At 48.8% G+C, this 27429-nt stretch overlaps 1 protein-coding gene across 7 annotated transcripts in view; it reads left to right on the plus strand.

Moving 5' to 3' along the window:
* Positions 1-27429, plus strand: part of GAS2L3 (growth arrest specific 2 like 3) — a 412693-nt gene that overhangs the window by 369057 nt on the left and 16207 nt on the right. For all 7 annotated transcript variants that reach the window (XM_069629358.1, XM_069629355.1, XM_069629354.1 and 4 more), the window contains one exon: positions 9124-9231. In XM_069629358.1, coding sequence (XP_069485459.1) covers positions 9124-9231 — 108 coding nt within the window. The remainder of the gene's footprint in view (positions 1-9123; positions 9232-27429) is intronic.

A 27429-nucleotide genomic window follows, 5' to 3' on the forward strand; every position in this document is an offset into this window, starting at 1 on the left:
TTGAACCTTGCCCACCCTGTCCTTGATACTCTCAACCCGTCTGCCCACTATTTCCCCTCAGCCTGTATGCCAAGAGGGTCCCTACCCTGTCCCCCTTCTCGTAGTATCTTTGCTTAGTGTATCTAATTTTTTTGACCACTTCCCCAATTAAGACTGTGTGTAGGGCTTGTCTTTTTTCTCTCATTTCACCCAGGAGGTTTTCACGATCCACATCCCCCTTAATGAGTTGGGTCCTAATAACCCTTAGGTCCTCACGGAGTTTGGACTCTATTAGTGCCCTTTCCCATTTTCTCCTTGAGCCCTCCGCAATAAGGAGGCCCCGGAAGGTGGCCTTGGCCGCCTCCCAAACTGTGGGCATTGGGATCCCTTGTGTCATTTGTTACAAAGTAGGCTTCTATTTCTTTCCTTAGGAATTCCTTGAATACCTGGTCCCTCATAAGGGTGTCATTACAGCGCCACCTGTAAGACTAAGGGGCGCCTTGTAGTCGCCAGTCCATGATGAGAAACTCGTGGTCTGACCAAGTTACTGATTCAACTGTCGGGTTTCCTATCTCTCCACCTCCTTCCTCTGATACCAATAGTAGGTCAATCCTGGTGTATGTTTGGTGGGGAGGGGAGAAGAACGTGTATCCCCCCGGGGTTTGCCAACATTTGCGCCATACATCTACCCAGTAATATTCTTGTAGGAGGTCCCTCATGGCTAGATTATCCTTCGTGGGTTCCTTTGGCCCTACACCCTTAGCGGACCACCAGTCTAGTCGGGGGGGGGGGGGGGATCCGCCCGGGATCATTGCTTCCTCCGCCCATTCATCCATAACCTGAAATACCCTACGGATGAATTTGATCTTACCAGCATTGGGGGCGTACAGGGTAGCCAGTGTGACCCGTGTCCCCTGAAAGAGTCCCTTGATCCCAGAAATCTGCCTCCAAAGCCCCTTTTTGTCTAAACATCGGAAAGGTGCATCGCTTTTCCAAGGAGAATACCCACTCCCTCCTTCTTCGAGGATTTGTGTGAGGCCCAGATGTTCCTTCCTATCTCTTTCCCCTTTATCGTCGACTCTGCCCCCCTCCGATAGTGTGTCTCTTGTAGAACGAGGACAAGCAGTTTTTGTTTGCAGAACATGTTGCTCGTGAGAGAGCGCTTGTTCTGTGAGTTTAGACCCTTGACATTGAGCATGCCAACCTGTCCCTCAACCATGATCGTTGCTGCCCTTGCCCTGCAAAATTCCTGTGTGGACCCCTTGCACATTCTCTTCTCTTGGTCCACAGTTCCATGGTTTGGTATCTTCATTACCCTTGTCCCCCCCCCCCTTTTGCACCCCATCTCCCTTTCCCATTTTGTAAGGCATTCGTCTCCGTCGCCCAACTTACGTTGGGTTAGTCAACGAACCACCAGGGTTGCTACCCTAGACCCAGGAAATTTAGTGGTGTGGAACGTTACCTCACGTCCTTTGATCAAGAATGTTTCTCTATTTCGATCGGCCTTGGGGTCTCTTTGAGGGTCTACCGACCATGTTCCCCTCCATATGCCCATAACATGCAGTGTGCCCCCCCCAACTGTGAGCTCCCCAGGACATTAACACTTGATGTGGGTCGAGGAGCCCCCCCCCCCGCCCTCCCAAACACAGGGGCAAAGCGCAACGGCTCCAAGATACATAGCTCTTCTGGATCTATCATCTGGTGACCCCCCCCCCGCCCCGTCGGCGCATCATGCCCTTTGAACAAAAACTCGCCAACTGTGGCAACACCTCGGGGCAACATGCGTTTCCCCCACTTGAGGGGACCTTCGAGGGATCGTTTAAGCAACCTCCGCCCGGAGATTAATTTCGTAGCATTTCCATTACATTCATGGGGGCCCTCCGCAGCCCGCCAGAGGGTGTCTAGTTTTCTGGAACTTTCAAGTGCCTTTCACTTTAGGCTTGCCCAGGGTCAGTTCAGGGCCCTGCGGAGTTCGGGCAAGGTCTCTGTCAGTTCCACCCTGATTTCTGGATGTTCCTGGGGGATCTCCGACCAAATAATCCATGGCTCTTTGGATGTCTTCTTCCGTTACAAGCTGATAACTCTCACCTTGCCACTCAAAGGCCAAGTGGAATGGGTGCCCCCACCAATATCGGACCCCCTTCTCCTGCAGCCATCTGGTGATGGCCACGCATTTTTTCCTCATCTGCAATGTAAGGGCGGACAGGTCTTGGTAGATTGCAACCCTGGAATTGCCGTATTGTATGTCTCAGAGTCCTTGCCCTTTCCAGGATCCTCACTTTATCTCTATAATAGTGGAGTCTTGCAAGAACTGAACGCGGACCCCTTCCGCCTCCACCCGCCCGATGGACTGTCAATCAGGGCTGCCTCTCCAGAGTCTCTTTTCCTAGAACGATTCTGATGATATCTTGTACCTTGCCCTTTAGGCTAAACTGGGTCTCCCCCCTCCACTTCCGCGAGACCGAAGATCTGCAGGTTGCTTCTCCGTTCGCGGTTCTCCATGTCATCAACTCGGTGGCGGAGTTCCTCCTCCCGGCGTCGCATCTCTTTAAACCTCGCCTCCATCTGCGTTTCCAGGAGGTCAGTGGATGCCTGGTTGTTTTCCACCCCCTCCATTCGGTCCTCCAGGGTGGAGAACTTGGCTGTGAGGTCTGCCAGCTTGGCCCCCATGTCCATTCTCATCCCCCTTATCTCGTCGAGGATCGTCTGAATGTTGTTCTGCATGGTGTTCATGTCTGGAGGTGGGGCAGAGGGGGCTCCAGTATACATTTCTGGGTTTCCAGGTGTAAATTGGTATTTCGCCAAGGACTCCTTCCACCTCATGGGGTCTCTCCTTCTGTATTTCCATGGTTTCTTGGTGTGCACGGTGGTGTCTCCACAGAACCAGAGCCCACCCCCCTGCCGTAGCTTCAGTCCACAAGATTTATAATGTGATGGGCAAGGCTTTGGGGTCTGTTTCATGTATTTGGGACTCCCACGGATCAATGGAGTCAGCCTCCCACTCACCTCCGCACTGTGCTCCTGCAGACCTCCGGGCCCAGCCACCAGTGGTACCTTGAATTTGGGTCTGCACCCGAGAGGCACCCTGATTTCTTGCTCATTCACCAGGGTCCAGAGTCAGATGTCACTCTTTGTATTGACGTCCCCCTGTATGTCTCCTGGGTGTGATGGGGGCGGGGGTGGGGACAGTGTCCCTGGGGGGTGCTTTGGGCCACCCTCCCTGCGGTTTTTCCTCGCATTTTTGTTGTCAGTGTGCCCACCATATTCATGTGGGGACAGGTGGTGGTCCCTCTGGTTAATGGGGCTGCTTGTCGAAATCAGGGCGGGGTGATGGGGCAAAAACCCTCCTCTGCAGGACTTCTTGTGCGGCCCCCCAGTGGGAGGCCAGACTTCAACCCCACCCCCTGGAGGCAGGCTCTCCCAGCAAACCTTGTTTTGAGGCGGAGGCAGGTGGAAAGGGGCCTGGGCGCACTCCCACGTCGTCCCAGGGCTGCTGGTGTGAAAGCTGGGGGAGAGGCTGAAGAGTTCAGTGGCCGCAGCGCAATCAGCGCTGTTGCGCCGTGGATCCCCCGGCAGCTCCTCGTTCTCGTGGGGTGCGGGTGGGAGGAGGGGGCCGGGCGCGCACCCATGTCGGCCCGGACAGGCCTGATAGACCGCTGGTGGGGGGACAAGGAGAGTCCGATGGCGAGGGGGATTATGCGTGTCACGGAGGTCTAGGTCACACGGCACCCCGGTCCGCCCCTCCTCTCAATGCGGCGCTAGGTTCTCCAGGGGCAAGGAACGGGCAGGCCTCTCTGCATGGCAATCCTCGTTTACTGCTCTTAGAAGGTCTCAGCTTCCCCGCAGGATGTCCTGGGGGATCGGAGGAGGCTGGGTGGGCGAACTCAGCGAGACGCCGGGCTCCTCCCCCGTGTGGTGGAAGGCTGCCTCGCAGTCCTGGACCCCGCAAGGCCGTACGTGGGAGGGGAAGCACCCAGCTTCTTCAACGGATATCTCTGGACCGGGGGCACCTCAGAAGCTCGTTCAAGTGTCTATGGGCTCCTTACACCTTGCGAAGGCCGGTTCTCCTGGTTTGGATGGGGCAACGTTCCATTTTATTGCATTTCTTCGTGTTTATCCCGGGGCCATATAGGGAGCTTGCAGATCTGGCGGCCATATTGCCTGGCCCCCTGGTGGCCTCGCCGACGGTTTATTTTACTATTAACTTTACTCCGGTAGGTTTTTATTGCCAGAACTTTAATAATATTTATTTCTCTGAAATCCTAACTCAGGTCGGGGATCTTTTGTTCGTCCTTTTGGCGGGCTTCTGCACAGAAGCCCTCCTTTTGACGCCACTGAGTCTGGGGTAGACAGGATGTGTGGGAGGGGGAATAGGCACCCTGGACAGGGTTACCTAGGCAACCCAATTTGCACTCTGCCCTGATAGGCTGGGGGGTTATCCCGCCAGGATAGCCACCCCACTGTGTGAGTGACACCTAGGCTGTATGAATGGGGGTCTTTCTGCATAAAAGCAGGGTCCTGAGGAATGGAGGACAAGACGTCGCCACTGGAACTAAGAAGCCGAAGAGGAAATAAGCCAAAGACAACTAACGACTGAACCACCGGCGAAGCCCTGCTGCAGATCCTCAACACTTTTCTCCAACGACTCGAGAAGATCTTCACCTACAAGAGTCTTCTTCCCTTGAGCTGGTGGGGTCAACCAGTTCGCCAATCGCCTTCCAGGAACTGCCTTAGTCGAATCGCCAGTGCCAAGCACTAGGAGAGCGGATAGCCAGGCACCCGGCCACCACGACTGCGATTTAAAGGAGCGTAGCTTTTATTCCGTTTTGGCAGCACCACGGCTGGTTTCATCCCTGGGCAATGCAGTAAATCGAACCTTCCTCCACGACGAGAGCCTCTCTTCCTCTGCTGGATCTCCCAAACTGCCGGAACTGCCGCCACCGCAGGAGCCTCTTCCACTTTCAAGGTACATTGTTCCGCCAGGCCTCCCGTTTCGTTGGGTATTGCTAAAGGCGTTTTAAATCCTTTACTTTCTGGGCTGGCCATCTTTTCGTCTAACATTCTTTCTACGTCCTGCAACCGCCTTTTCAATCGTTTAACAAAGACTTGACTGCAGCTACTAGAACATTTTGAACCTAGGCACTTTGCCTTGTACCACTGAGTCTGGCACAGGCCTCTTGACTCTGGCTAAATCTGTTATAACTGCCTTCTCTAGATTGTTTCTCATCAAGAAATGTGTTGGTGCACCTAAAACTCTTATAACCACCTTTCCTTCCCCTTTATATATTGCCAAAGTGCCATTTTGCTTGGTTTTCACCAAAGTACTGTTGATGCTAAAGTGCTGCCTTGCTTAACTTGTTCACAATCCAATTGGGAAATGTTGCTGGTGTGTTTAAGAGGCTAAACTTGTATAACTTGTTCTTTCCCTCCCTCTGAAGAAATTGTTAGTGCCATTTCTGCTTAGTTTACACTGTGCCGTTTTGCTCCGTTTTCATTCTTGCTCAAACTTGACTACAATTTAAATAGTTGTGTATACTTTTCTTGACTGTTTTAACTTACTTTACTAATAGTGATTTGTGTGTGAACATCAGAGTGTAAAATAAATATATATATTCTTTTTGATACAAACCTTTGGTCAGTGTTTCCTTGGTCCATAGTATTGTAGTCCTATTGTGTAAACCTTGAATACTGCTAATCTCCCTCTTGCAATAAGTCTGACTGCTTAGCCACAGCTACCAACTAAATCTTTGTGGTACAGACTGATACCAAAGGGGATTTATTGCATATACCTGTAGTCTTAATCTTCTGTAGTGCTCCCTAAGGGAACTGCATAGGATTCTGCCTAACAGTCTGTAGATGTACAGACTGGATGGAACTATTGTCCGCTACTTTACGTAAAAATCTAGGTAGCTCTGTGAGTTATGTAAGAGGAAAGAAAGTAAGAGACTAAGCAGAGTAGGTGGTGTAGCAGGCAGAGAACTGGACAAACTAGGTGGAATATTGTAGTTGGAATAGATGGATTGTCAAGGCGTTTCGGCTCTGCTTATGGGTTGAGCACTAGATGCAAAGATGTATGCAGCCAGCAGGTCATGGAACTAGGTTTTCCTTCAAAAGGATATGGTTGTGTGATCATGTACATTTTCAAATGTGTTCACTCATCAATATGATGCACTTTCCCCTACAAAATGAAATATAGTGGACATTAGGAGATTTAGATACACTAAACCTTGCTGAAAAACATGGAGACAATGCAGTGTTTTACAGTATAAATACTGTAATTATGCAGTATGTAACCACTTACATTTTTAATAATAGAATTGCAGGACTATTCTTTAAAAATATAAAGTTAATATGTATTGGTCTTCGCCAAACAGAAAATAGCTTAATGGAAGTAGCATCCCGATATACTTCTGGTTTGCAAATATTTGAAAAAGAGAGAACTCTTATTGGTTAGCACTCCCACACAGTCTGTTGGCTCATTTAAGAGTGGAGTGGAGTAGAGGATTATTGCTGCACTCTTCTCTCCTTCAGTCCCTTTGGATGTGCAGTGAGCAGAGGGGGGGGTGTGGGGGCGGGGTGGTATTGAGAGCTCCCAGGGCAAGAGAGGAATGCAGTGTGAGCTGGGTTTTCATTGAACAGGGTAATTTAAATAGCCAGCTGTACTACACAAGTGTGAACTTAATTAGCAAATCTGCATAATTACATAGCAAATTGCTATATGACACTGCTTATTTTATGCTTTGCACCGCACCCCAACTAATGTGTCTAATGCTCAGTTGCTCCTCTGCTGTAACACGCCTTATCCTGGACTTTGATGGGACAGTTTTGCTTGGCCAACTGTGTTCAGGGGGGTGAAGTTCACTGCACCGACAGGTAGGCTACAGGTTTTCCTGCAAGCGTTCCCTGTCTCACCCACTGGTAGCAATGGTTGAAAAGAAGGCTGGTTTCAAGATACAGTGTAACACAACACATCTTTTGGACATTCTCTAATTTAAGATTGTAGCAGTACCCCCGCTTAGCGGGTTTACATGGCCGGTTAAGGCCCGCCAGCCCGAGCATAGGCCAGCCCAAGTGAAGTGAGTGCTCAGGGCAGCTACTGGCCCTATAGACCTTCCCAAGTGGGGATGATTGCTATTTGCACCCAAAGTGCGACTAGTTTTATTTTATTACTGGAGAAAGGCTCTGAGCCCCGTTAAAAAAAAAAAAAATGTTGATGCCATAGTAACTACAAAAGGGACAGAGTCTCCTTTTCTATTTCTATGGCAGCAGCGGGTGGGATGGAATGCTGGCACTAGAGCACAAAGCTCGGGTCCAGCAGGTAATTGGAGAGGAAGAAGTGGGAGGAAGAAGGGTGCAGGATGTCTTGTATGTTGGGGGTGTGTGGAGCCATTGGAAAGCCCCCCTTTCTTGATTTCCTGATGATCCTATATTGGTTTTAGGGGGTAGGCTGGTGGTAGCTAATATTTTGTTTTGGCTTCCCCAGCGGTGGAAGTCGATTTACTGCATTAGTAGCCCAATGTACCTTTATGGTAGGCGCTGGGGTACAAATGGGTGTTTTCAAGTCCTACTATATCCTTATTCAGAGAAACCACGAGGCAGGACTCAAAATAACTTTTGTGCACATGTGGGCTCTGTGTGAGCCCAAGATGGCAACCTCCATAGTGTTTTGAATTGGTTAAGACAAGTTCCTAGTCCTGGGCAGCCCACTACACTTCCTGCGAGGCTGCGCCTGGGTGTTTGGTTGTTTTTGATTCTTTTTTGGCAAACCTGATTGGCTGCCTGACAAGACCTTTGTTTTAAATCCTCTAATGGGATTGGATGGGCTGGCAGAAACCAGCCCAAGTGATTGAAGAGATATGCAGTGGAAACCCTGTTCTGATCTGAGTGCTGCTGGATTTTCAGAAGATGGGCAGGTCTACTTACCTACTCCAGTTTGAGTTGTTGGCTCCTGCGACTGCTCCTCTGCAACTGCTGGGGCCTAGCCGTCTATGCAACCAAAAAATAAAGTTGATTCACTGTATATACTTTAGCAAGTAGGATAATATACAGAAACCTGAAAATTGATTTTGTCTGAATGAACTTTGGACATCAATAAATTGTTGTACGTTTAATATTATCGAAAGGGCAATGGGCACATTAATAGTCGCACAAAATGTTAAATTATGTGAACTTAAACAAAGTGGATAGTTGTAATCCATTCATAACCACAAAGTAAGTGCTGTTCATCAATTCAGTTCATAACTGTTCATAACCTAACCGACATGTGTTTCAACGTTGGGGAGGTAAAAACATAGTGGGCATTTATCTGTAATTGTACCCATTAGAATCACAGGTCGCAAAAGAATACTATCTTCAATGTAACCCACCCCATGTTTTCTTCAGAGTTAAAACATCTGGAGTTTACGTCACTTTGCCACGCACCCTTTCTTGTTGTGTTGTATGGTACATTACATATGCCTATTGCTGATGGTATTGTATATCATGGTAATTATATCAATGATTGCCCACACTGTTTAATGCACATGTGCAAAGTTTTGAACTATGAATAGTAAATACAGAAATATAATTTTGAGATACCTAATGTTTACCAACAAAATATTATTATTCAATTGAAAGAGAAATACAAGTCTTCAATTAAAATAAGATATCAATATTGACTGAATTGGAGTTGTCATGTTGGATGGAAGAGGAGACCGGTGTACATTTGTAATGATATGGGACAAAGAGCTAATCTTTTATATTTGTTCTCTGCGTAGGCTTTAAGCCAGCGATGCTCAACTGATTTTGACAGAGGGCCGACTGTACCTTACATGCTGCCTATAGTGGGCCGAAAGGTTAATGTGTGTGGGTCGGGAGGGCGTTGCAGGAGGCTTTTTCAACCCCCAAATTTGAATAAATACGTGAAAACGCACCTTGTCCCCTTATGCATACATTGTGTGATGGTAGATATTCAGTATAATTGCAGTTATTTATGCAAGGTTGTGTGTTTAGTTTCATCAAGCATCTTAGTCATATAGTTCATCTGCTAGACATGAGAAATATGTTGCCATAGCAGGTCTTGTGTTTTCTTGTGTAAAGAAAAATGAAATGAAAAAAAGGTACATTCATTAAACCATGTTTTCTTTGCTTTGCATTTGCCCCAAGGTCAAGCATATTGCTGAAGACCTTCCTTGCAGTTGCTCCCATCGCTTTTCAATAGAATATTTATCTGAGGGGCGCTATCGTTTGGGAGATAAAACTATTTTCATACGGGTAAGCATAAATCTTAATTCCAGGTATCAAATGTCATTTTTCTTGAGCGTGCTTTGCTTGCTCTCATATATGAACACAATAAAATGCAATTTTCTCCCGTATACTCAGCTGTTGTGCAAAGTACCAAAAGTCAGATTTCATCAATGCAAAAATCTAGAGCCAAGTAAATGCACTTACTCCTACGTCCCGTCCCCCTTCCTCCATAATTTTTGGGACATTCCGTCCATCTGGACGGGCCCGGAGCACTTTTGTAGCATCAAAAATAAACGTTGTGACCTTCTTTTATTTTTACGCGGGGCCACCGCACGTGACCGTAGCCCTGCCTTCTTGAGCTCTGCCTTGCACATCACCCTTCAGTCCTTTTCTCCGCGCGGTCAGGGTCGGACACACTTCCATCTTAGGGAATTATTCTTTTTGTTCCCTTGTCCTTCATCTTCCTGCTCTGTTTTGACGGTCGTCTTTTCTACGTCTGTGCCGGAGCATCTGGGATTCATGTACTGTTCTTCATGCGAATGTCATTTTGCGAGGGCGGATCCCCATTCTCTGTCTGGAATGCTTGGGCCCGGAACATCGGTGGGACTCTTACTTCTACTGTGACTCCCTCTCCGTCCGGGCATTCCAGCGTCAGCTCGTCAGGTGGGAGGAGGTGTTCCAACAGATTCCTCCTCCACATTTACAGCAGTTCATCGACGAAAAAAGGAATTGTCCAGTAAGTTCCTTCCTTTTTAGGGCACCCCGGACAGGGGTCTCCTTCCTGGGGGTCATATGGTTCTGGGGGGGGGCCCAAGTGGCTCTGGTACCAGGGTTCTCCCTGAGGTGTCAAAGGGATCCAACCTGGATGGCAAAGGTTAAGCCCAACATTTCTAGGGCTGTTTTGTTCGAGGTTATTCCCAAGGTTAGCAGGTCTGGAACTAAACATAGTAAGCCTTGTCTCGAGGTTTCCTGTACAGTGACTAAAGACATCAGGGTTATCCCCAAGGATATAGTTAAAACCGGCAAGATCGAGGGGCCTCCTCCGAGGGCTCTGGCTACGGGGGTCACCCTAAGCCTTCCCACAAACAATCTTGTAGTCAAACCGATCCTGCTGAGGGGGCAAAGGAGGGCAAAGGCCCTAAATCTTCAAGTACCGGCTCTACCGAGGTTCCCTCACTGAGGAGGCATTCTTCTGCAGAATCCAAAGGGACTCAAAGCACTCTAGACCCGCTAGTACTGGCTCTGCCAAGGTTCCCTGTCACAATGCTAAAATAGATAAAAAAGGCCCTGAAACCTCTGTGCTGACAATGGCCTGACTGACACAGTACACCTCAGGCAGTGACAAACTGGCGCTTCAACCCATGTGGTCTGAGGCAGCCATTTTGATGAGGTATTTCACACCAACATTCTCAACGGCTGGTGCAGAGGGGCCTATATTTGGGGCGAGCAGCATTTTCCATAGAATGTGGACAATAGGAATCCTTTCCGCCCTCCAATGGATTGGCGTGCTTGGTTTCCGCTGCTACAGTCTTGCTCCTTCCTGCGTCCGCTCACTTAGTTTATGTGGATCCAGTTGGTAGAGGGCCATCCTGGCAACCAGCCTCTTTACAATCCTGGGGGTATGCCCCTCCAGAGTGGCCTCTACCCACTTCTGTGCCTAGACCTTCATCTCAGGTTGCGTTATTTGACAAATTCCAGGCCCTTATGCACTCTGACCCGATGAAGGCATACTTTAAGGATCTATTATTTTCTTTTTTTTTATCCTAAGCCTCTCAAGCCACAGCCTGCTCCCACAACCCCTCAGCAGGTTTCGGTAGTGCCACCACCTCCTCTTCCAGTGGGGCCCCTGCCTCCACTTTCACCTGTGCTTAAGACACCCGTTGCGCAGTAAAGTATGACGACAGGGTCTGAGGTACCACGTGCTGTGGATCAGTTCTCTGTTCCCGCCGCATCTGACGAAGACCAAGCAGACCAGGATAGCGAGGACCTGCAGCACTCTGTCAGAGCCTTTCATGACTGGGTTCTGGATATGATGGCGCTGCTGGTTATTCCGATACCCGAGCCTCCGGCTTCACAAGAAGGTGTACTTTCAGGAGCCTTAACTCTTTTGACACAGGAGCGCACAAGCCTTTTCCAAAAGGATGTGCTAGCTAAAGCCTGCAAGGTCTGGGAAAAAACCTCATTCTGGGCAGCACATAAATAGGAAATTGATGCTCGCTACAAGCTACACTTGTCAGAAGACCTACCCTTGACTGCATGTCCACACCCCTCATCAGTGGTGGTGGCAGCAGCTACACTCCAGTCTAAGCCGTCCTCAACATCCTCTATGGCTGCATCTCCGGTCCTGTCCAAAGAGGACAAGCTTCTTGATGCCATTGGGGAAACAATATTTTCCAATTATGCTCTTCTGCTGCGACAGGCGAACACCAAAATGATCCTGGCAGCAGCAAATCTCAAGCTATGGAAGGAGCTTTCTGAATTTCAGGAATGTATCTCTCCAGACAGACTGAAAGATTTTAAAGGGGGCCTATCCGATGCCAGAGTGCTGGAGGCTGCGGCCCATCACGTAGACACTTCTGCACAGGGTTTTATGGTTGGAGTAAACCTCTCCCGCCAAGCATGGTTGCATGCTACAAAGTTCTCGAAGGAGGTTCAGGACAAAGTACTTGATCCTCCCTTCGAAGGTAAAGAGCTGTTCCACTCCTCCACTGATGAGGAACTCAATAAAACAAAGGCAAGCACGCAAACAGTGAAATCTTTGTCGGTCCTTGCCAAACCCCCAGCTAACGTGGCCTATGCACAGAGGTCGGGGACCCAGACAAGGTCCTTCTCAGGTTTCAGAGGGTTCCAGGAGCACCGTGCACGCCAGGCAGAAGGGAGCTCTGGTGGGCATCGCAGGAAAGACAAAGTGGCTGGTTTTTCTGTCGGTCATCAGCCTCGTCTTCGGCAACAGGTGGTCTTGCCGCTGACAAACCATCTCTTCAGACCGATAGGTTTTGTCTGTCGCCCGAGTAGGCTTTCAATTGCCCCTGCCTCAAACCTCACCCTCCTCTTCAGCAGACTGGGTTGCCCTCGCTCGGAGCCGAGGTACAGAAACTTCAGGACCTCAGAGTGGTGGAACCTGTTCCCTTGTAGGAAAAAGGGGAGGGCTATTACTCGGGTCAGTTTCCAGTTCTCAAACCCAACCAGGCTGGCCTGCGCACTATCCTCGACCTCTCCAACTTCAATCTTTTCCTACCCAAGAGAGATTCAAGATGATCACACCCAGCCAGATAAGGTCATCTCTCCGGAAGGGCGATTGGCTCAGTGTGGTAGATCTTCAGGACACTTACATGCATATCCTGATCTGGGGCCCACATCGGAAATACCGTCTGTTTTCTGTGGGAACGGAAAACCTCCCGTATCGAGTGCTTCCGTTTGGTCTCAGTTCGGCACAGCGTGTCTTTACGAGGATTACGCCGGTCATCGCAGCATTCCTCAGACTGCAGGGAGTACATGTCTATCCATATTTGGACGATTGCTTCTGCAGGGTCCTTGCCCACGGGCTGCAACGGCCAATCTTCAGTCACTCCTCCATCTCCTGTTCCAACTGGTGCTGTCGGTGAACTGGCGGAATTCGTCGGACGGTTGCTCAAGACCTGATTTTTCTAGGTTTCCATTGGGATATTGTCAGTGCCAGAGTGTTCCTTATGGAGGACAGAATTGCGGATTTATCAGCCATGTGCCAGCCTTTCCTGGAGTCCTCCCACATGTCGTCCTGGTGGTTCCAGAGACTCTTGGGCTTGATGGCTTCATGCGTGTTAGCCCTACCCCTTGCGAGACGGAAGATGAGACGCACCCAGCTTGCTCTTCGGGACTGCTGGTCCCTGGCCGTGGACCCCGAACTCCAAAATGATTCCGACCCCATCATCCTTGACGGCGTATCTTCAATGGTGGTCATTCGCCAGCAACCTTTCATTGGGAACCTCCTTCAAGGAGCCCTGCCCACAGGTTACGGTTACAAGAGTCTCCTCCCTCCTAGGCTGAGTGGCGACACTACGTCACCTCAAGATTTACGATCTGTTGATGCCCCAGGACAGAATGTTTTTCTCGAATTGAAAGCCTTCCAGTCCTCTCATCAACAGAGTGGTGCGAAATTGCACATCAATTCTGTAGCAATGTTCTACATCAACACGCAGGGGGCACCAGGTTCCCTCCTCTGGTGGATCTAGCTATCCAGATTTGGAATTGGGCGGTCCAGCACAATGTTTGGCTACAGGGCGTGCACATTCTGGGTCAGATCAATGTTGCGGCAGACTAACTGAGCTGCCAGTCTGTTGCGAGTTACGGGTGGGAAATGAACAGCGATGTTCTTACCAAGATTTTCCAACAATGGGGTTCTCCGGCAGTGGACTTCTTTGCAACGGTAACAAGCAGGAAACTGCCTATTTATGCTTCCAGGGACGGTCTCGGAGCATCTTTTTTAGGGGATGCCATTGAGATTCCTTGGGACAACATGAAGGCTTACCCCTTTTGTGCCTTTACTGTTGATTCATCAGTCACTTTGGAAACTCAGGCGCACTTCCAACTGCACTCTCGGTATTACCCAAATTGATAGTTTACAAACTATCGTTTGGTAAATCTGACCGAATTCGGCCAGTACCATTCGATCGTTTGTAAACAATCAGTTTGGGTAATCACTACCAAACATGGGGAGCGGGGGTGACATTGCCCTGATCTGGCCTTCTGGAGTTGTGAATGTTGTCATCTCCTTGGCTTGTTCTGCTAGGGCTATTTGCCAATATCCTGGAGTGAGGTCAAATGTGCTGAGGTACTTGAAGGCACCCAAGGTATCCACCAGCACATCGGATCTAGGCAAGGGGTGTGCATCTGTCTTGGTGACAGCATTCAGAGCCCTGTAATCCACACAGAACCTCAACTCAGAGGAACCTGCTTTTGGAACCAGAACCACAGGACTGGACCAAGGACTACTGGAGGGTTCAATCACACCAGGATCTAACATCTTGTTGACCTCTGTCTTGATGTAAGATCTCACATTATCTGACATCATGTATCCCCTACTTTTTGTAGGTACACCATCTCCTATGTCAATATCATATTTGCACCAAGGTGTCAAACCACGAGCTAGAGAAAACCAGGGGGAGAATTGCCTCAGCAAACTTCTCACCTCATCTTGCTGAACAGAAGTCAGGTGAGGGGCAACTTTGATGCCCTCAATGGAGCTGTCCGAAGGACTGCCCTGGATTAGGAAGAGGTTCTGACTCTTCCTCCTCTACGTCTGATGCCAGGAGCAGTGCAGCAATTTCAACCCTAGGGATGAAAACCTTCAGCCTATTCACATGGAACACTTTTGGAGCCTGTCCAGCCCGTCCAAGGTCCACTAAATAGTTTACCTCACCCAGTGGCTCCACTAATGAGTAAGGGCCTGACCATTTATCCTGTAAAGCTCTAGGCCTTATAGGGTTCATGATCATGACTTGCTGGTCTCGTGTAAATTTGACAAGGGAAGACTTCTGGCCATACCAGTGTTTCACCAGAGCTTGCCCAGCCTTCAACTTATCACTAGCCTGAGCCATCAGGAGGACCACCCTCTTCCTTAAGCATAACACATAGGCCACTAAATTGGTAGTGATGGGGGGGAGTGGGCATCTCCCACCTCTCCTTGACTATCCATGGGACCCCTAACAGGGTTACCAAAAAGAAGCTCAAAGGGGCTGAAGCCAACCCCCTCTTGAGGAGGTATCTCTCTGTAGGCAGACGAGCATTGAAGGAGGATATCCCATGTTCTCCTCTGGGGCTCTTTCAGGGCCCTAATCATGCTTTTGAGGGTTCAATTGGGTCTCTCAACTAAGCCATTGGTTTGAGAGTGATATGCTGAGGAAAACCTGTAGGTAACCACACGCTCCTTCAACATGGCTTGCATGTACTTGGACATAAAGTTGCTGCCCCTATCAGAAACAACTTCTTTAGGGAAGCCAACCCTTGTGAATATGCCAAGCAAAGCATTTGCAACTGACTTGGCAGTTAGTCTTTAATGGGTTGGCCTCGGGATACCTGGTTGCAAGGTCGACCAGCACCAGGATAAATATATTGCCTGAGGGTCTAGGGGACCAACAGTGTCCATCCCTACCCCTTCAAATGGTACCCCCACAACTGGGAGTGGTACCAATGGAGCTTGAATTTTTGTGCCACTTTTTCCAGATAACTGGCAGGTGGCACAACTCCTGCAGTGACGTTCTACCTGGACCCCAATCTTGGGCCAGTAGAAGTGCATGGCTAACCTTTGCTTGGTTCTCTTGATGCCAAGGTGACCAGCAAGGGGGACTCCATGCGCCAGCTGCAAGAGGAAGGGTCTTACATGAAGGGGAACCACCAACCTCCTGTGGTCTCCTTCGGTAGACTCTGTGGGCTCACTGTAGAAGTGCCCACCTTCCCAATAACTCCTGTGCTTCCCAGGAGGTTCACCCTCAATGTGGGAGCAAGCTTATCTCCTTAGGCCTTCCAAAGATGGGCACTCACTTTGGCCCTTACTAAACTCAACCCTATCTGGACCACCTTCATCCAATAAAGTTTGGAGTTCAGGATGGTCATGTGGATTAAGAATATTAAGAAGAATATTAAGAAGAGGCAACACCTCTTCGTCAGGTTCAGGTGTTTGGCCAACTACCTCCATCTCAGTGGTAGGTGAGTTAGGTGGAATGTTTTCTTTTGCTCTCTTGTCTTTCTTGACTCCTTTAGCCTTGGGTTTCCCCTTTGGCTTGGGCTTTACCTTGGTCTTGGCTAAGGCAGCCCTTGTTTGTGACCTTGTCCATGGTCCCTCTGCTGTGGCACCAGCAAGACCGAAGTCTCTGAGATCATTCCCCAGCAGGACCTTACCTGGGACTTGCCTCTGAATGCTCACTGGAATTCTGACCATTGTACCATGTATAGTAAGATTGACTGGCATTACTGGGAGCTTGAGAGTGGGGCCATCAGCTAACTTGGTGGGTATCAGGGGAGCTCTGGCAAGCGCCTCTGGCTTTACCAAAGTGGAATCCACTGCAGTTCTGCTGGCCCCACTATCCTTAAGGGAAGGAGTATCTACTCCATTTATTAGCACACTGTCCTTAAAGTAGTGCTTGGTATTGTCTGGAATGCTAGCATACGCCTCTGAGACTTTAGGCTCCCAGGAACCCACAGAAACTAGGACTACCTCAGATTCTATCCCACAGGGGAAGGATTCCCCTATGTGATCTCTTCCTCCTCATACAAGGGGAAGACCAGACTCAGAGTGGACCCCAAGGTTTTGAGCTTAAATCTGAAGTCCCCCTTCACATGGTCATTTGCTCTACAAACCACACAAGATCAACTGGGTCTTGGTACATAGGGCGGCTTACTATAACTAGAGTTCTGGCAGTGTAACTACCACTACCCTGAACATTCTCTTGGGACTTACCCTTGTTTTTCTTTTTGTGGCTTTTTTTGGGAGGAGGTTTTATCAGATCCCCCACCCTCCTTCTCATTTTTCTTTTTCCCCTCCTCCTGCTTACCAGGAGTAGTCTTGTCCTCATGGGACACAGTGTGACACCCACAAATCTGCTGCACTAGCCAGTTTCTTAGGATCGATCTCCTTTGAATCAGCCAAGTGCTGCTTAAACTCAGGGGAACAAGATGCAAAAATGTGTTCAAGCATGACTAAACATATCATACCATCAAAGGCGGTGACCTTATAGCCTTCAACCCAGCCAGTCAAGTTTTTCAAGGAATCGCTAACATAGGACACCCAAGTGTTACAAAAAAAGAAGGTACTCTCTAAATCTCTTTAGGTATTGAGCAGGAGTTTTCCTAAACTTTAAGATGAGTTTGCTTCAATTTTGCAAAATCTACTCCATCAGTCTTAGACATTTCTATAATGGCACTGCAGCCAGAATGTGGTAGTCGACAGAGCAGCCATGCAATCTTATCAGCATCCACAACCTCTTTGACTTCACATGCACACTCAAATGCAGTCAGCCAGTCCATAATGTCATTCTTCTCATCATACAAACTGAGAAGATCTTTAGGAAATCTTGGATGAGAGGAGGACCCAGACCCATGTCCAGATCCCTTCGAGGAGCAAGTTGTAGCCTGAATCTTGGCCAGCTCCAACTGGTGGTCCCTGTCCTTTTTGTTTTTCTGCCTGCTCGACTCTCAGCTTTGCCATGTTGAACTCAGGCTCCTTTTACTTAAACTGCAGTTCTTGCCTTTTGAATTCAAGCATGGCTTCAGCATCAGAGCTGACAGATACAACTTGGGACTCTGCATCATCCCTGTCGTTATGGACCACATGAACGAGTGCAGTGACAGCTCTTCTAGAACTGTCAGTGAGAGCATCCCCACCACCTTCTGCACTCTCATCCGAGGTAATGGCATCGAGTTGCATCTCTTGCCAATCCGCGATCCTTTGGATCATTGCACTTTTTATACCTTGAACAGATGAGCCTCTCTTGGTACACATCAGTCTCTGTGTTTCTGACTTGGAAGCATTCAAGGTTATATTGGTTATTGCTTGCATGTTTTAAGATAGGTTGTTAGCCTTTACTGCTAAGCGACTACTAAGGTCACTGTGTGTCCTGGGTAAGTGTAATCCGAGTACCTTCACCAGTGTGCAAAATTGGGTACCTTCGATCATATCCCATCGCTGTACACCAATTTGTTGAGATGGATTTATGAACTCTGACCTGGTGGGCAGAGTGTCATGATCTCTGCTTCCAAAAGATCAGGACTTGCCCGACTCCCTTGGAAGCAGACCCATAACCCCGGTTCCGAGTGCCAGCCAGTCCCAATTGGGACCTTTTGGACCCTGTCCTGGCGCCAGTGGCACCAGGCTCATAAAGATGCCCAGTCCCAGCGCTGGAAGCGCCGGGCTCATAATGCTTGGGTGGACTTACCTGCAGCAGACCATGCTGCTTACTTACCTGCCAGTTGAGCCCCTGATCCTCTTCTGTTTGAGACTACTTTTCCTGTTGGGTGGGGCAGGAGCCACTCCCTAGGTTCAGAACACTGGAACTCTTCTGGAAAGCAGGAACTCTTTTCTTACCTAGGCGAGGCTGTGGAAGGAGACACCTAAGCACTACAGGAGGCTATTTAAACCACACCCGATGGATGAATCTTGCTTTGCGTTATTCTGCATTCTCTGCAGCAGAACGCTCATCGTGTCTTCTGCTTCTGATCCTGGGCCTAAGGGAACAAAGGCTTACCATCCTGGAATCCAGTCTTCAGCAGCACCTGTAAAGACAAAGAAAGAACAGGTTAGCACTACGGTCTTCAGTGGCAGCGCATCTCTTACCTGGTCCATCGGCTGTCACCAACGCCTCGCGCTGCATTCCGGCATCTGAAAGACAAAGGCTTACCTACTCTTCGCATGCTCCGGAGGTCTTCGCACTGCATTCCGGCATCTGAAAGACAAAAGCTTACCAGCTCTTTGCACGCTCCGGAGGCCTTCGGCGCTGCATCCCGCATCTGAAAGACAAAAGAAGGTGCGTTTAAAGACATTGGGCAACTTTATTACTCACGTGCCATTACTCCTTCCCACGCCGAATCCAGTGGGTATTCCAGCACCCTTCAGCTTCTCTAAAGCTCCGAACTTGTTCCTGCAAGATAAAAGGGACAGTTAGTGTGCATCGTGAAGCAGGCTACAATCGCTTACTTACGTGCTTCTAGGCGCTTCTATTCCTCACGCGGGTTCGATCCTCTACTCTCACCAGCTCGCCATCCGCCATCGCCGGAACCCTACAAAACAAGAGATATCATTACAAAAGACTTTTATGACATTTGAAGTGCCCAGAACTTACCGTTCGTGCAGTTAACGACGGACAGCAGTCCTCTGAGGTCAAGAGGCCTGCACCCTTATCCAGTGAAGAAACTGGTTACGGCACCCTGCCCCGAGGCAGATGGAGAGCTCGGCGTTCACTTACCTAAGGTGAGGGCGTTAACCTTTGGGGTTCTACAGGAGAAGAGAAAGGGAAGAGGAGAGAGGCACCCAATAACCCCAGTTCATTAATCCCATATTTTCTATCTGCAGACATCTTACTCTTCGAGTCAGACATACAGTGCACAGAGGTCCAGCCCAAAGAGCCAACTGCGTGTTACACATCACCTTTGAAGATACGGCATTCACCCAGTCAAGACCGGCGCCTCTGCGGGAATCAGGTGAGCGTTACAGAACGCAAAGCCTACCGCAAAACTCCCACCCAGGCGCTATGGAAACCTCGGATACCGACCAGCTAGCCCAGTTACTTGGGGAACTAAGAGCAGAAGTGCATGCAGCCCGTCCGGAAACGAATGCTCTAAGAAGGGAACTGATTATTTCCAAGGAGCGAACAGACGATCTCGCTAGACAATTGCTACAGTCACAAGCCGGACAAACTCTGTTACCCGCATCAGGGGCAAATCTTCCTTCAACATACTCTACGAACCCAGTGCAGATCAACCTACCTGGGAATGTACCTCTGGCTCCGCCCGAATGATTTTCTAGTGACCCAAAGAGGTTTGCAGTATTTATTAATCAGTGCCGGTTGCACTTCTTATGCCGGCCAGCAGCCTTTCCAACTGATCAAGCTAAGGTAGCTTTCGTGCTTTCGTACCTTAGTGGCAATGCGGCAGACTGGTCAATCCCTCTAGTTAATCAAGATGATCCGGTTCTCCATGATTTTCAAGCTTTTCAGCTCAGTATGGAAAAACTGTTTGCAAGACATTCACAGGGGCAGGCCTTGGACAATGAGCTCCTTTCATTGCGACAGGGTAATCAAGACCTTTTGGCTTATATTGCGTCTTTCAACAGACTGATAGTGGAAACTCGATGGCCTGAGGACAAAAGGATTACGCTGTTTTATAGAGGTCTACGTGGAGAGCTCAAAGATGTGTTAGCCCAAGTAGTGAATCCCCCGCAAGACTGTTCGGACTATATTGACTTAGTCGTTCAAATAGACCACAGACTGCAGAACAGGAAGGCCGATCGTTCCAAGTTTGATGCTAGAGTATTTTCCAAACCACCAACTCCTACCAAAGGAGTAGACTCTGGGGAACCCATGCAAATAGGGGGCCTGAAAGGACCACTAACACAAAAGGAGCGGGAAAGGAGAAAACAGCTGCAATTATGCCTCTATTGCGGAAACTCGGGGCACTTTCTTCGAGACTGTCCGGTGAAACCAGCCAAGAAGGCAGTAGGAGCTGCAGTTACCAGGGTCACAAACTCTGAGCAGGGAAACGACCTCGCCCGACAAGAATAGAGGTCCTCTTGCCGAGCGTTAAAACCAGTTCCGTGACCACGCATTTCGTGATACCTATGGTCCTCATTAGCCCTGAACATCCGGATCAATTACATGCAATTGAAGCTTACGTTGACAGCGGTGCCATCGGCAATTATGTGGATCATGAAATGGTTTTGAGGATGAATCTGACTCTTTGTCCAAGGGCTGTAAAGGACGTCATTACTACGGTGGATGGTACGGAGATAGCCTCCGGACCAGTAACGCATACCACCCAAGAAGTGACGCTAGTAAGTCAAGATGGACACCATGAGAAGATCGTGTTCGATGTGATCAAGGCCCCTCAGTTCCAGATTATTCTAGGAATTCCTTGGTTAGAGAAGCACAATCCTCAGATCGATTGGCGAGCAAGAACGGTTCAGTTCCCAGAATGTGTCTCTACTCGTCACCCTCGACCTGGTGTTGCACTGGCAGCAATTTCCTCGGAGGCTCCCCAGTTACCTCCCGAATACCTAGAATTCCAAGATGTTTTCCGGAAGGATCAGGCTAGCTCTCTACCTCCTCATAGGTCTTATGACTGCCAGATAGACCTGATACCTGGATCTACTCCTCCTTGTAGTAGAATTAATGCCCTCACCGAGCCTGAGAATTTTCACCTCCGACAATACCTGGATCAATTCCTAGCGAATGGGTTTATTCGTCCTTCCAAGTCCACTGCTTCCTCAGCTTTGTTCTTCATTCCAAAAAAAGAAGGGGACCTTAGAACTTGTATAGATTATCGCGCCCTGAACCAGATCACCGTTAAGAATAGATATCCGTTACCTTTGATCCCTGAACTCCTGGACCAAGTCAGAAAAGCATGCATATATACAAAGCTGGATCTTAGAGGAGCCTACCACTTGGTACGAGTAAAGGAGGGCGATGAATGGAAGACGGCCTTCCGCACCAAGTATGGGCTATTTGAATATCAGGTCATGCCCTTCGGACTTTGCAATGCCCCGGCCGCCTTTCAATATTTTATGAACGATGTCCTCAGAGAGCTCATAGATGTGTGTGTGTTGTTGTTTACATTGACGACATCCTCGTTTATTCTTCATCGGAAACTGAACATCGGAAACACGTGAAAATGGTCCTCGAGAGATTGCGTCAACACAAACTTTTCGCTAAGTTGGAAAAATGTGTTTTCAACGTGACTGAAGTTGAATTCTTGGGATTCATATTATCACTTAGCGGAGTGCGTATGGATTCAAAGAAGGTCGATGCAATTCTCAAATGGCCATCGCCATCCTCCGTAAAAGGTGTTCAAAGCATGTTAGGCTTCGCTAACTTTTACCGCAGGTTTATCCCCGAATTCTCTCGAATAGTCCAGCCCATCACCGCCTTGTTAAAGAAAAACAAACGTTTTGAATGGTCTACCGAGGCGGAACAAGCTTTCCAGAATTTGAAGACTAGATTTATCTCTGCACCGATCTTAAAACATCCTCGCCCAGAACTCCCCTACATCGTTGAAACTGATGCTTCGAGCCTTGCCATGGGGGCAGTTGTATCACAAAAGGACCCAGTAACCAATCAGTTGCATCCCGTGGCATTTTGGTCTCGCAAATTCTCGCCTCCTGAAATCAATTACACTATTACTGATCAGGAACTTCTAGCTATCAAGTCCGCCTTTAAGGCTTGGCGGCATTATCTTCTGGGGGCCCGACACACCGTTACTGTGATTACAGATCACCGAAACCTGCAATATTTGAAAACCGCAAAAGCTCAATCCTCTAGCCAACTCCGTTGGGCACTATTCTTTGCCGAGTTTGACTTCATAATTACCTATCGACCTGGTACAAAAAACAGTAAAGCTGATGCCCTTTCTCGGATGGGAGTGGAAGAACATTTGATCAGTCCTAAACCTGTACCTATCATTCCCGAACAAAGAATTCTAGGTGTAATCGCCACACAATCCATAGAGGAAGTTAAGGATAAAGCCAGGCTACTGGTAACTCCAGCAGACATACAGAATTGGCATCTGCAGGGAAAGGACTTTACGGTGAAGGACAACCTATTATATTTCCAAGAACGGTTATACCTGCCCAGCACAGATTTACAGAAAAAGGTAATCTCTTGTTATCACGATTCTTTAATGGAAGGACATCCCGGTATGGCCAAAACCTCGGAAAAGATCAAGCGCTACTTCTGGTGGCCGTCTTGGAAAAAAGATATCAGAGACTTTATAATGTCCTGTGGAGTATGCGCCCAAAACAAGAGTCAAAAGGAAAAACCAGCCGGCCTCTTACGCCCTATTGACATCCCACCTCTCCCTTGGCATACGCTTTCCATGGACTTCATCACCGATCTACCTCCATGCTCCGGATACAATACGATCCTAGTAATCGTGGACCTATTCTCCAAGATGGTGCATTTCATTCCACTCAAAGGCTTACCAACAGCAGCAACTCTGGCCCGAGAATTTCTCGAAAACATCGTCCGACTGCACGGTTTTCCTTCAGTTCTAATTTCAGATCGAGGTGGTCAATTTATTTCTCATTTTTGGCGAAGTAGCTGTCGGTCGGCTCAAATTGATGTGAGACTTTCGACCAGCCACCACCCTCAAACCGACGGACAAACCGAGAGGACCAATCAAACTCTGGAACAGTATTTGCGCTGCATGCTACAACAAACTGAAAAAACTTGGAAAGATATCCTTTGGATAGCCGAATATGCCTACAATAACTCGGGAACTGGGAAGACCCCGTTTTTTCTTTCATACGGTAGTCACCCTCGAACCTCGGAGTTGGATCCACTCCAAGATCTTGGAACACCAGCAGTAGACCACCTGCATTCTACAATCACCCAAGCCTTTAAGGAAGCCGTTTCTCACCTTCAAAGGGCTAAAGAACAGTACAAGAAAGGAGCAGACCAACATCGGAAGAAAGCCCCCCAATATCAAGTAGGAGATCAAGTCTGGTTATCCACCAAATATCTACCTCTAAAAGGACCACGCACATTCAACCCAAGATACCTTGGACCCTATTCCATCACTACCATAGTAAATCCAGTAGCGGTCAAGTTGGACTTGCCCCCTCACATGAAGATACATCCGGTCTTCCACGTCTCTCTATTAAAACCCGTGCAACCTCAAACCCGACTAACTAAATCTCCAAAACCTATCCTAGTTGATGGAGAACTCGAGTTTGAAGTCAAAAGCATCCTGGATTCCAAGATCTCCAAATCTAAACTATTTTACCTGATTGACTGGAAAGGCTACGGTCCCCAAGAAAGATCCTGGGAACCTGCCAAATATGTCCACGCGCCTCGTCTAATCAAAAGATTTCATCGAACATTTCCTAACAAGCCCAAAACCCCGGAGAAGCCCGGTTTGGGAGGGGCCTTGAGGGGGGTGCTGTCATGATCTCTGCTTCCAAAAGATCAGGACTTGCCCGACTCCCTTGGAAGCAGACCCATAACCCCGGTTCCGAGTGCCAGCCAGTCCCAATTGGGACCTTTTGGACCCTGTCCTGGCGCCAGTGGCACCAGGCTCATAAAGATGCCCAGTCCCAGCGCTGGAAGCGCCGGGCTCATAATGCTTGGGTGGACTTACCTGCAGCAGACCATGCTGCTTACTTACCTGCCAGTTGAGCCCCTGATCCTCTTCTGTTTGGGACTACTTTTCCTGTTGGGTGGGGCAGGAGCCACTCCCTAGGTTCAGAACACTGGAACTCTTCTGGAAAGCAGGAACTCTTTTCTTACCTAGGCGAGGCTGTGGAAGGAGACACCTAAGCACTACAGGAGGCTATTTAAACCACACCCGATGGATGAATCTTGCTTTGCGTTATTCTGCATTCTCTGCAGCAGAACGCTCATCGTGTCTTCTGCTTCTGATCCTGGGCCTAAGGGAACAAAGGCTTACCATCCTGGAATCCAGTCTTCAGCAGCACCTGTAAATACAAAGAAAGAACAGGTTAGCACTACGGTCTTCAGTGGCAGCGCATCTCTTACCTGGTCCATCGGCTGTCACCAACGCCTCGCGCTGCATTCCGGCATCTGAAAGACAAAAGAAGATGCGTTTAAAGACATTGGGCAACTTTATTACTCACGTGCCATTACTCCTTCCCACGCCGAATCCAGTGGGTATTCCAGCACCCTTCAGCTTCTCTAAAGCTCCGAACTTGTACCTGCAAGATAAAAGGGACAGTTAGTGCGCATCGTGAAGCAGGCTACAAGCGCTTACTTACGTGCTTCCAGGCGCTTCTATTCCTCACGCGGGTTCGATCCTCTACTCTCATCAGCCCGCCATCCGCCATCGCCGGAACCCTGCAAAACAAGAGATATCATTACAAAAGACTTTTAAGACATTTGAAGTGCCCAGAACTTACCGTTCGTGCAGTTGACGGACAGCAGTCCTCTGAGGTCAAGAGGCCTGCACCCTTATCCAGTGAAGAAACTGGTTACGGCACCCTGCCCCGAGGCAGATGGAGAGCTCGGCGTTCACTTACCTAAGGTGAGGGCGTTAACCTTTAGGGTTCTACAGGAGAAGAGAAAGGGAAGAGGAGAGAGGCACCCAATAACCCCAGTTCATTAATCCCATATTTTCTATCTGCAGACATCTTACTCTTCGAGTCAGACATACAGTGCACAGAGGTCCAGCCCAAAGAGCCAACCGTGTGTTACACATCACCTTTGAAGATACGGCATTCACCCAGTCAAGACCGGCGCCTCTGCGGGAATCAGGTGAGCGTTACACAGGGGTTCAGAAGGCTTGTGTTTTAAATCAAACACAAAGCAAATCTCAGCAGTATTAATGAAACAAACACAACACTAACTATGAAACATGTATACAGTCACCAATATCCTAAAGGAATATTACACAGTATAGATTCACAACCTGCAAAGAAAGGGGGTCACACAGTACGAATATTGTTTAGGCAGTCCTTCACAATTCAAACCCTAGCTAAGAGGCAGTCCAGTCTGAGTGGAGCCTTGAGCTCAAAAGTACATTTGCTGCTGGCGCAAGCGATCATGCATTTAAGTTCAAAGCGGGGTCTCTTCAAGGGGCTGTAGTGACTCAGGAAGGTGGGTGAGGCAGTGAAGAATAAGTTCCCACTATTAGAGGAGAGTCTCCCCAAGGGGGCAGAACTGGATCCAAGAATTGGGAATAGCTCGGTAGCACAGGCTACCCTGAGGAAGAAGAGTGGCCCTCAGGAGACACTTGTGCGTAAAAAGGTCTATGGATGCGCCTACGGCCACAGGTAAGGGTTGCAAGTACTTATCCACCCTAGGCGCATTCCGGACCAAACTTCGGCAGTCAAGTCCACTTCAGTCGCAGGTTCAAATCCTGCAGTTGTACAGCTCTGCGGCTTTCAGGGGTCACGTTCCGGGATGGATTCTGTGGCGGGGCAGTGGTGATTTCTCCGCTAATGGTGAAAGGGATCAGGCCAGTTCCACTGCAGCGAGTCTGAGGGCACAGGTGGGCACAGTAGCAAGTCACCCATGAAGTTCGTCACCACAGCTGGGCGACGCAGTGACTGCGTATGCTCTGGTTCAGGCATACTCTCCTAATTCCAGACCTAGGAATGCTAGGTGTACAAAAAGCGGCGGGAGAGTGTCACAAATTGTTCACCAAATGTATTGCTCCAGTAGCAGCCCACCTCTGGCGTTCAGGAATTCACATTTACCCGTATCTGGATGACTGGTTGGTGTGCGCCCCATTTCATCCACTAGCAACTCAACACACCAAGGAAACGATCCCAAGTCTAACATCACTGGAGTTCCCAGTGAAATTTGCAAGGTCTTGCCGAAGTCCTGCTCAGAACTCACTGTTCTTGGGCTCACTGCTCAACACTCCTGCGTGTCACCACGCCTTCAGAGGAGAGGGTAAATACCATCCTGAACAAGGTCCAGCAAATGTCGCGCCTGCCGATTGCTTCCATCTGCTCGCTCAAGTCCCTCCTGGGAATGATGTCCTCATGCACCCCATTAATTCCACACTGCAGTCTCAGAATGAGACCACTTCAGGAGTTCCTGGATGTCCGTTGGCAACACATTTTGGGGGTCATTAGAGGACAAGCTTCACCTCACACCTTCCTTTAGGAACACCCTTCATTGGTGGAGTTGTCTCAACCTCACTCAGCCCCCCCCCCCCCCACGCACCACATTTCGCCCTCCAGCACATCTGGTCACGTTTACCACAGATGCCTCACTGGAAAAAAGCTCTACACATCAATGTTCTGCAGCTGAGGGCAGTGTTCTAGGCCCTAAAGTCCTTCCTGTCCGAGCTAGTGCTCCAGGTTGGGAACTGAATGTGGTCCTCCCAAAGCTAAAGAGCTGTCCGTTCGAGCCTCTACACAGAAGCCTCCTTCAGGTTTCTCTCCTTGAAAATAGCATTCCTGGTTGCCATTACTTCAGCCATAAGGGTGGGAGAACAGGCAAGCCCTCTCCTGCAAGCCTCCCTACTTGTCTGTTCATCAGTCAAAGGTGGTGCTTCCTTCGTACAAATCCTTCTTTCATGGCCAAGGTCCCTTCTGCATTCCACCTTAATGAACACTTGATTCTGTCACTGTTCTTTGGCTCTTCTTCATCTCAGGCGGAGAGTCCTTACATTCCCTGGATGTCACCCGAACCCTCAAATTCTATGCGAGTCGCATTAAGGAGTTCCAAAGGCCATTACAATTGTCTCTTACCTTTTGGACCTGCCGGCAAGGACAAATCCCTTTCAAAGTCTTCCATTTCTAGATGGCATTCCATGTACATTTCCCACTGCCATCATACAGCAAACAGGCCCTGTTAGGGAGTTTTACAAAAGTCCACCAGTGGTAGGACAGCTGAAGACTCACACTTGGGACACAGGGGTCCAACTCTTAGCATAGGCCTGAACCACACAATATTTGTTGGTAGCAATGGCTGGGCAGCCAGGCTTATTTTAGGTGGGAGAAAGGGATGTAGGAGTACAAAGTACTTAGAATACACATAGGCCAAATAAACACTGACAACCTAAAGTTATATAAAATAA

Source organism: Ambystoma mexicanum, chromosome 12, assembly GCF_040938575.1.
Source record: "Ambystoma mexicanum isolate Mex_15411 chromosome 12, UKY_AmexF1_1, whole genome shotgun sequence".
NCBI classification, from domain to species: Eukaryota; Metazoa; Chordata; class Amphibia; order Caudata; family Ambystomatidae; genus Ambystoma; species Ambystoma mexicanum.